We start from the raw sequence: 11,373 nt of genomic DNA, 5'->3' as shown, positions 1-11,373 counted from the left end.
GCCGCTGAAGGATCTAGGAAAAGTTGTCCATCATCGCGTTCCTTTGTCACTCGGGGGCTTATTCGAGCAATATTTTAATAGGATCTCTTGCCCCCTCGTCTTTCTTTTCATCTGCCATGGGAGGCTATCGGGATTTGCAAGGTTGGTCTTGCAAAGGTTCGACCAATTCAAGCCCTAACTCCGGGGACATGCAAAGAAAAACAGAGAAATAAAAGCAAACCGCTCTGATACCACTGATCCGGATTTAAACAAGAACGCAACAAATTATAGAGATAACCATAAACACAGGGATGCGGCGGAAATAATACTTCATTTCATTAATGTAAAATACTGAAATATGCTTACAAACAGAAATAGAAACAAACCAACTAGGGCGATGGTAGCTTATCTCTTAGAAGAGATGTGGCTGCTACATGCCTCTAAATTGCCTTACAATGAGGCTCAAGGGCCTTTTTATTATTGAACAATAAGAGCAAACCCTAAACAACCAAAAACCTAACCCGAGGAGATGTAACAGCAAGAGTTTATGAGCCCTGTTGGGGTGAGTTGGACAGCGAACTTCCCAGGGTCGTGACTTGGTCATATTATCTCCGTTTGACGCGCATGATAAGCTGTTGGAAAGATCTCTTCGAGGACTACGATGAAAAAGATGATTTTAGGAAAAAAATCGTTAGCAGTAGATTTCCAAAAAAATGTCGTTTAGGGCCTCAAAACAGCTCCAGAAGTTTAGGACCTGAAAAGCTGCTAAAAATAGTAAATTGTGCTATAATTAAGGAAACTAAAAAACTGAAAGAAGCAATGGTGGGGGTCCAAGTGGAATTGGCGGGTGGCCACCAATATCCACCTGGACCACATTTACTCGCTTTTAAAAGCTCACCAGGGTGAACATGAGGCGAGAGTCACTATGCATGACCCAACATCCAAGTTCTAGTTATAGAAATGGGATATACCATCCTAAAACTTATTGCAACCTCCCAGAGACACCAAATCACCTAGATGTTAGACAACATCCACTGATGATCACACCCTGAGCTGGAACTATATTTTTCCTAAATTTATAGCCCAACAACACACATGCCAAGTTATGCATGTGGTCAGAAGGATCAAGCTACATGCACATGCCTTTCTCCATGTGGCTACAACCAAAATCTTCTAGTTCTGTGCTTGTGGCCGCAAAATCAATGCTAGAATTTGAGGGCTTTCCTATAGGCTACTGCCCAGAACTTCCCAAAGCTTTCCAGAATCTAGTCTATGATGATCACAAGTCTATATAATCCATACTAAGGGTAAAATATTTCCCAAAATCATGATAAACATTTAGGAAAACATGTGATAAACAAAGTAACTATAGGTCATGAATGCATATATGTTCACTATTACCATAGCTTCATCAAATAATCTTCAAGAAGGCTCACTTCCCTCTCAAAGCTAGTTGCATCCAACACTATTTAGCTCGTGCATTCATATAATCATTCAATAACTTTTCAATCCATGAACAAGATCCATAATAAGAGCACATCATAAAACAAGAATGTACCATGCTTATAACCAATATTTAACTAGAATGAGTCCATGACAACTAGTCATGAAATCAACACAATAACCAATACATGTGCTCATTGATCTCAATAAGAAATAACACATAATAGCATATGCATAAGGCCAACCAATTTAGGGACTTCCACGTACCACCCAACCATAGATTGGGCTCAATCAAATATTTCTTTTAGCTAATCATCCTTGTGCCATATTACAAGCATGAATGTGGATCACATGGGATAAACCAAAACAAAACTAACAACGAATCCATAGGCTAAATTTTCCTGTCTCCACCCACCTATCAAGAGTTCCAGGAGAAACCCCATCTCCACCCTCGACCCTTGGTAATTTTCTGGAGACCACCTCAACTAGGATCTAGAATCAATCAGCCATTTAAATCTTAACCAAAACAAGGAACCTTCTTTTCCAAACTTCTTCTTTGTTGCCCACCAATTCCTTTGCTTGCTTGTGCCCAAGTGAATGCTAGAATGCTCTAATGTCCAAGTGAATGCTTTAATACCCAAGAGTAACCAAAAAATGATGAAGAGTAACTAAGTGTAGCTAAGAGAGGCATGGAATGTTTTCCCTCTCCTTTTGTTTCCTTTTCCTTTTTCTTTTCCCTTCATTTCCTTTGCATGCATATTGCTGTCTCTTTGTCTTCCTTTTCTCATATCTTCCTTTTCTCATATCTTCCTTTATTTCTTATATTGAATTTTCATTTATTTCTTTTTGACTTTTCCAATGCCATTGCCAATTTCCATAGCCAATAATAAACCACAACTGATGCCCACTATAGCATTTTTCCCCTCGATTGAACATGGAATATGTGTCCCATGACCTTGGCCTTATTTTATTTACATGAAAAATCAACCCAGGATTGTTACAAATATCATAAACTAGAATAAACCTTAAACCCTTAACCCAATATTATAAACTAAAATAATAAACCCTAATGTATTTAATGTCACAATGCAACATTGAATAAATTGCAATGTAATGTATCATTGTGACAATGATTGTCACACTACTTGTCGCATTAGGATGATGTGTGTCGCACTGTGACAGATAAATTTTTATATCATTCCAACATCACAATAGTAAAGCCTTATATTAAGCCTTATATTAAAACAAATATTATAAGCCCTAACATTATAAAACCCAACATTATAAACCCTAAGATTATAAAACCCAATATTATACCTAATATTAAACCCAATATTATAAACTCAATATTAAACCCAAGTGATTAACATAGTCAAACATGGTTAATACTACTAGTTAATGTGGTTGACTAATTTTTTAATGTTGCATTGCAATGTAATGTAACATTGCGATAATGTTTGTGACATTGCAACAAGGTTTGTCACATTAGTTATATTTTTGTATCATTTCGATGTCACAATACTATTATTATTATTATTATTTTCTTTACCAATCAACTTTATTAATATTACTATTGTTATTATTAATGATTTTTAATGTTGATTATGAATAATCAAAGATTGACATTGGGTAACTATGGTTGACCATCGTTGACTATTTTAACCACATTGAACAGTGTTCACTATCAAACTTTGTCAAACATGGTCGAACATAGTCAACCACATTAGTTACTGTGGTTAACTATTTTTGTAATGTGACATTGTGACATTGGATACATTATAATGTAAAGTAACATTGTGATGTTGTTTTTCACACTGCAACATTGGATAGATTTCTGTAGTATTCAGATGTCATAACATGTTTGATTATTAATATTAATAGGTGATTATGTTTGACCAAAGTTGAAGAATGTTGACTATAAAACATACTTAAACATAATTTAACATAGTTGATCACATTAGTAAATGTGGTTGACTAATTTTGTAATGTCGCATTGCGGCATTAGATAATTTACAATGTAATGTAACATTGCAACAATGTGGTTTGCCATATTGCAACGTTGGATGCATTTTTGTACCATTGTGACATAAGAATATCAATATTAATGTCATCATTATTATTAGTCAGCTTTATTAATATTAATATTTTTTTTGTAAACCCTAATATTAAACCTAATATGATTAACCTTGGCATTAAACCAAACACTATAAACCATGTTAACTATACTTGATAAAGTGGTTGACCATGGATGTTGAACAATGTTCACTATCAAACTTTGCCAAACATGGTTGAATGTAGTAAATCACATTAGTGAATGTGGTTAACTAAATTTCTATAACATGAAGATGTCATAACATGATTAATTATTAATGTTAATCAATAATATTAATAAGTGATTATGTTTGACCAAGTTAGAATAGTGTTGATTGTTAAACATAGTCAAACATAATTGAACATAGTCGATCACATAAGTAAATGTGGTTGACTTAATTTTTAATGTCACATTGTGACATTGGATAAATATGCCAGTATGTCCTGAAGAGCATTGCGATTGGAGTTATGAAAAAAAGCCATAATAATACATTGTCAAAAAATGCTTAAATTTATTCTAAATCCAATAAATATAAAATATGTTGAAAAGTAATCATGGATCTATTTGTCTACCATATACATAAGGTTGCTTCTAATAACTTTATTGATATAAATAATAATAAATTTGATTTTTTTAAACATTATTTTTGATAATCCATAATTGTGTCTAATTTACTTTTACAATCTTCTAATTTATTTATTTAAAATATAGTTAAGCAATCCACTTACTAATATTTATATATTATTTGTATTTTTTCTATATTTTAAATCATTTCATATTCTAATATAAATATATTTTCTTTATTTTTTTATTTTATCTGCTATCTCTATTTCAATTTACTTTTTTCAATATAATTAACTTGTTCGTTTTAAAAATATCTCCTTTACCACTGATCAATCCTATATAAAGTTATTCTCTATATAATTATATTCACATTATTTTCTATAAAATTATTTCTTACATCTTCTTATCTCTGACCTCCATTCTAATATTTTTCACATTTTTATATATTATATTCTTTTTTATATTTTCCAAATTCTTACACGGTGACTCTTTATTCTTTTTCTTTCCGCATCTTATATTTTCCGTATTATATTCTTATTTGTTTTCTCATTCTTTTGAGTGCTTTTGTGATCGCCAGAATTCCCTGATTGGATATGTGGCCCAAATTATAATGGTTGAGCTGCTTTATTTGATTGCTTTTACTTTTCTTGAGCTGCTTTATTTGAGCTGCTTTTACTTTGGGACCAACTTCTAAAGTGCCGCTTTAATATCAATCCGGCGTGAGAGCTAAAGGCAATGTTGTTTGTGCCATCTGGTATTCTTTGCTTGCACAAGTAAATTAACCTTTAACTTTTCTGAGTCTTAGTCAAATGTCCCAATATCAATCCCCAATATCAATCCGGCCGTTAAAGCTAAAGGCAATCTTGTTTGTGGGGGTATTCTTTGCGTGCACAAGGAGTAAATTAACCTTTAACTTTTCTGAGTCTTCGTCAAATGTCCCAAACACAAAATGCAACGGTAATTTAATCCAACACAGAAGCTTAAAGATACACGATAATGAAAATACATAACCTTATATTTCATCCCAATGTTTCTTTCATCACAATTTATTTATTTTCATTTCCTTTGACTATATTGAGTTTACGTTAATGCTAATCCATATATTAAGTGAAAAAAAAAACTGAATCGACCTACAATTATAAGATGCGTATCATTGACGGATGTAAGCAATACCTTATGCTTTCCCTTTTTTTTTACTCTCAAATTTGCATAACTTTTGTTCTTTCTCATGTTCCATTTCATCGCCACGCTACGGGGATTCTCCCTAAACCTGTTTTTTTCTTTGTTAAATTCTTATAGACTTTTATTTTATCATAACACCACGGCTGTTATATATTAATGTTTGTTGGGTGATTGCTCTTTACCTTCTGTACGTCCAATCCGCCTCCCTTACTCTCTGCATCACAATTCCGCAATCCATCACCCCGCTTCCCCTGCGGCAAGCCACAGAGATAACACATTCTCTGATTCTTTTTCTCCCACAACTACAAGAAAGCCATGGCAACGGTCACCACAGTAGCATGCGATGATGCCACAATCAACCCAGTCATCCAGTTGATAAAGGAAGTTATTAACAAGGAGGATACCCGTTCGATTCTAAAAACTGATTTGAGACCTATGGAGAGCCTTCTACAAGGTATTCCCTTCTTCGTTGGATATGAACACGATATTCCCTTCTTTTCCGGATATAAACAGAAAGAGCCGCTGGAGATGATGAAGATTTGGTTGCTGTTGCTGCAAAATTCGCTTACGGAGGCAAACCGCCTACTCGATCGCAGGGAGGGATCATACCAAAGCTGTCTTGACAGTGTCATGTGCAATCCCAGGACACTCTCCCACGAGATAAGAGTTTGGAAAGCCCATTTTAATCATCTCTATCAAGGCTTTCAAACTGAGATTATTCACCGTTTGGTTGCCCCAGTCACCGAACTGTTGAAGGATGTTATGAACAAGGAGCAGGATAATCCTCAGATTCCGCAAGCTGAGCTGAGGCGTATGGAGAGCCTTCTACAAGATGTGATCACCCTCTTCCGTGATGAACCCGATATTGCCACTCTCTTCCAACGTCAAAAGCACGAGCTCCTGCACATCTTAAGGACCTGGTTTCAATTGCTGCAAACTTCTCTTACAGAGGCAAACGGTTTATTCGATCTCGATCCCACAACACACTCCGAAGAAATAAGAGAATGGAGCGCATCTTTTGATAAGATGTATCATGGCTTGCAATCCGACTTGTCAAGATTGGTGACTTCCCTGCAGTTTGTTTCATCAAAACCCTTTTATGCATATAAAGAGGAAGATGCATCTGTAGGTTCAGGGATTATAGCTGATGAGGCACAACCCCTCTCTAAAGATGAAGCCTGGATGCTGTTTCGCACAGTGGCTTTCAAAGGCGTCCAAGTTTCTATGGATATACAAGAGCGTGCCAGGAATATTGCGGAAGAGTGTAGAGGTGTTCCTTTGGCCATAAAAGTAGTGGGCGCAGCAATGATTGGGCAAAGCAGTGTTCATGAATGGGATAATTGTTTATCCTCCATTCAAACCCTACATCCCTCTTTTCCACCCACTCATCGTTCTGGCCGCCTTGATGCACAGCTCTATGCACGACTCCGGTATAGCTATGATGCTCTGCCCAATTCACACGTGAAGAGGTGCTTCTTATGTGAGAATAATGCAGAAATAGATTTAGTTATGAGTGGTTGAACTGAATTAGTTGTAGGTGGTTGAACAGAATTAGTTATGAGTGGTTAGGTGTTATTCCTATATAAGTGTGATGTAATTGAACAAATAGATCAATATAAAAGTTTGTGGTTTTCTGTTTTTAATTTGGTATCAAAGCTCAGGGTCTGAGCTTGGGTGAGAGCGCAGGTGAGGAAGGCCAAGTGGTGTTTGCGTGAGGCCAGACGCCTGGTTTGTGGAAGATCCGGCTCCCTGAGACCTGCGTGAGGCCAGACTTGCTGCGTGTGAAGGAGCCTGGAATTGCTGCGTGTGAGTTTGCTGTTTTGAGGTGAACCCAACGTGAAGAGTGCAGATGCTGTGGTGTTGGTACCCGTGTTGGCGTGGTGAACGTCAGTTCTGGAGGCGTTGTGCAGTTTGATGCGGAGAGTCCGTTGTGCAGAGAGTGTGTGCGCTGCGTTTGTGCAGAGAGTTTGTGCCGCTGCGTGGAGGTAATTCAGAAACTGATGTGTCGTGGTTTCCTTATTGTGTTCTTTGCAGAAACCGTTGAGTGCCGTGGATAGTGCGCAGTAACCCTGTGATCCCAGCGTGTGAGGCTGCTGGACGTTGAACTGTGGACGGTGTGGTCGAAGTCTGCTTGAAGGATACGCTGTGGACAGCATACGCTGACCTGTGGACAGCCCTGAATCCGGTGCAGCAAATCGTAAGTGTTCCATTTTCTGTTTTAAAGAGACAACCGATGTTGTGATCACCATACGTGGAGTTTCTGCCGTTGTTGAAAAATCGTTGTTGAAAACCCTCGCCGAGAGGAGACCGTTTTCGATTTCTTGAAGTTAGCCCTCGTCGAGGAGGTGCTGGCTCGCTGAGTTTTCTGTTTTATTGAGTTTTCAGTTTTAAGACAACCTTCATTTGCATGCCTCCCTCCACCAGCGTGCTCTACAACTCCTTTTCGTCATACCTGCTACTCATAGCATCGAAGGTTGATCGGGTAGTTGGGCTCAGTGATACCCCAACCCACCTTTGTCTGGTGCGTTTAATTTGCTCGGTAAAAGAGGCCGACCTTCCAGAATCTCTTATTCTGCAACAGACGCAAGTTCAAGATGTCATATGGTTACGGTTTCTTAAAGCTTCATTAGTTTTACTTGGTTTGAAAACCCTTGGTATGATCGACGAAGAGGCCGGTGCAGTGTCGCAGTGGTGTGCTGTCGAGAACCGTCGAGAAGTCTGAGAACGTTGCTGGTGCTGTCCGTCGTTGTCCAGAACGCTGTCAAGAACGCCCTGTCCAGAATCCACTTGCTGGTGTGCTGCCAAGACCCCTGTCAAGAACTCGGGTAGCAGTTGCTGTTGTGCGTATGTGCTGCCAAGACCCCTGTCAAGAACTCGGGTAGCAGTTGCTGTTGTGCCATCAAGAAAGGCTGTACGTTGGTGCTGTCAAGAACCGAGGCAGTGAGGCAAGCAAGGGTGTGTGCGTATACAGTCGAGGAGCAAGGCGTATACCGTTGCTGTAGTTTTAAGATTGCGTGGAGTGCTGCATTGCGTGGAGTCCCTGTCCAGAACATTGCCTGGTGTTTTTTTTTTGCAAGCTTACCGTGGTCATATTCTTTTTCAGTCGGCCCGGTTTTCTTTGTTTTGTTGCAAAAATCGTGTAAGTGGGTCTTGTTCAAGAGAGTGCTGGTAGTGAGCACCGTTTGTGACAGCTGGTCTAATTGAAGGAGCCCGGAGGGCCAAGGAGAGCAGAGAGAGGCAGTAGAAAAGGCGTTTTGTTTGAAGTGTGATAAAGCTAACTGATATGTCTATTATTTTAGACTTTTTTGACAATGATCTTTTTAATGATCATTTTCTCATGAACCCATTTGGGATTAGCAGTGTTTTTGAGTCCATTGACAAAGAGTTTCATGTTGTTGAAGATCATGTCCCTGAAGAAATCACTCATGTTGTTGAGGATCACGCTGTTGAAGAAATCACTGAGATTAAAACTTGCCCGGTTGTTAGAAGTTTTATTGGATCTACTTTCAAGATGACTGCTACTTTGGAGGATACTACCATGGATGACTGCATTTTGGTGACTCCTTCGTTGGTTCCTCATGGAAAGTGGGGAGAACATGAATTAAATTACCTCGTTCGAGATCTTGCATTGCCTCTCAATCCAAAAGAGGTTGTTGACGTTAAGTATGTAAGCAAGGAGCAAAGGAATTTCATAAGGAAACCCAAAAAGGTGAAGATGAAACTGCACCAGCAATGGAAAAGGAACAAGCATGGACCTTTTAATAAGAAGGCAAAAATGAAATGTTTTGTTGTAAGCCTAGCTGAGACTTAGACCAGCAGGCAAGTTAAAGTTTAAGTTGTCATGATTAAGCATATAGTTCCTTGTATATCGTGCTATAGTATATATTTGTTATATAGTTGGAATTAAGGGGGAGTGGTAGAAAGGTATTAATTCCAACTACCCTCTGTTAATGCAGTAGCTAGATCAATCTAGAGAATACAGCAGATGTTCAAAGTACAAGTTCTAGAAGTCAGTTAGGTATGGTAGAAAATCCATTTCTCCATTAAGGGAGGATGTGAGAATAATGCAGAAATAGATTTAGTTATGAGTGGTTGAACTGAATTAGTTGTAGGTGGTTGAACAGAATTAGTTATGAGTGGTTAGGTGTTATTCCTATATAAGTGTGATGTAATTGAACAAATAGATCAATATAAAAGTTTGTGGTTTTCTGTTTTTAATTTCTTATATTGTGCCATGTACAAGAAAGGTGAAGAAATTGATACAGATACATTACTGCAAATGTGGATTGGAGAGGGGTTGGTGAAGAGCCAACAAGGATCCTATTTAATGGACATGGCCATTGCCCGCAAATATTTAAAACTCCTTGTACACCGTTTCTTCTTCCACAGAGTCCGTAAGAGCAGGGATCTCTTTGAGGGGAGGAGGACAATAAGAGTTCACGAGTGTATTCATGACATGGCGGTCTACATTGGGCAGAAAGAGGAGAACTGTGTATTTAGTCAAAATCAAGTAAATTTCCCAGAGTTTCACGATGAAAACTGCAGCAGGATATCAGTAGCCGAGAGTTCTATGGAACATCTACCCACTGAGTTGAGATGCCCAAAGCTTGCGAGTCTCAGCTTACAAGGCAATTTGCGTTTGAAAGAGCTTCCGTCAGAGTTTCTTCTCAGCTTAACCTCTCTCAGGGTTCTCAATCTGTCGGGATGCTCCCAAATAACTTCAATCCCGACGTCAATTGGGCAGCTCAGAATGCTCCAGTTTCTCTCATTAAGCGACCTTTTCCGCATCACATATTTGCCTGAACAGATATGCCATGTTTCCAGTCTTCAATTTATGGATCTTTCAGGGTGTACAGGTCTAACTTCATTGCCATCTCAGATTGGAGAGCTCACAAATCTCAAGCATCTTAATTTAGACAGATGTGATTCCTTGAAGATGATTCCGCGTGAGATGTCTGAACTTACTTCACTCAGCAGACTCCAGTTAAGTTATCGGACACGTTTAAGTGTGGAAATGGAAGCACCGGCAAGTATTTGGAGTTTGAAGGGTCTCAAAAGCTTGACGGAGTTGCAAGTATGGATAGACACGGAGCAGCAGGATGGAGGATGGTCAAGAATTAAAGATGGCATAATGGGAACCTGGTCGGAGATGAGGCACTTACAGTTGATGTACAATAATAGTTATGAAGAGGAGGATCTCCTTCGAGACGACATGCAGAACATGAAAAAGCTACAGAGTTTTATGCTATTCGGGTACCAAGGGTTAAGTCTGCCGAATTGCATGTTTGAACATCTTGAAATGGTCACATTGGTTAGTTGCTACAACATAAGGGAGCTGTCTCCATTGGAGCGGTTGCCCAATTTAAAGCTTCTGAAGTTATGGATGTGCTCTGGTTTGAGAGAGTTGGGGATAGGGAGTCCAAATACATATGTAAGCTTACAGAAGTTGGTTCTCATAGAGCTAGAGGATTTAGAGTCTTTGGGTGGAACATCAAAGACGGGAGTGTGGAATGAAACAACATTACCTCAACTCCGTGTCTTAAAGATACGGAAATGCGAATCTTTGCAAACATTTCCTAAAGGGATGGAAAAGCTACCAAATTTCCGTGCATTAATTTATCAGCCATGGTACAGGTCGGACAAAAGCGCAAAGGAGTGGTGGGAAAGGTTAAGGTGGGAGGACGAGAACATGAGAATCAAACTTGAACGAATCTTTATACCACGTTAGAGGTAAGTCACTGTTATTTTTTCATTAATTAAATTTTAAATTATTTATATTCTAGTATATTTTATTTTTCCCTCATTTCTTTGTAAAAATAATAACACGTGAGAGGTTAAGTCACTGTTATTTTTTCATTAATTAAATTTTAAATTATTTATAATTTAGTATTATTATTTTTATTTTTATTTTATTTTTTTATATTTTGTTTTTTTTTTAAATAATAATAATCAATGAAATTTATAAAACATCTTAGACTTATTTATTTTTCACATTTACTTATGATACACCGGTTGTAAAATCTATTCTACACTTTACTCAGGAATTTTATAATAAATATTATTATTAAAATTAATTAAATTTCAATTTTTATCATATAAACAAAATAATCAAT

General features: G+C 37.8%; 1 protein-coding gene across 1 annotated transcript; it reads left to right on the top strand.

Annotated features, from left to right (window-relative positions):
- Positions 1-9,494: 9,494 nt before the first annotated feature.
- On the top strand, positions 9,495-10,988 carry LOC149223896 (uncharacterized). Its single transcript, XM_089388033.1, has one exon. The coding sequence runs from the start codon at positions 9,495-9,497 to the stop codon at positions 10,986-10,988; it is 1,494 nt and encodes a 497-aa protein (XP_089244159.1).
- The last annotated feature ends 385 nt before the right edge of the window (positions 10,989-11,373 follow it).

The sequence above is a fragment of the Pinus tabuliformis genome, chromosome Q (assembly GCF_031772625.1).
Source record: "Pinus tabuliformis cultivar Carrire ecotype Pingquan chromosome Q, CPIR1, whole genome shotgun sequence".
In the NCBI taxonomy this organism is placed as follows: domain Eukaryota; kingdom Viridiplantae; phylum Streptophyta; class Pinopsida; order Pinales; family Pinaceae; genus Pinus; species Pinus tabuliformis.
This window is presented reverse-complemented; position numbering and strand designations above follow the sequence as displayed.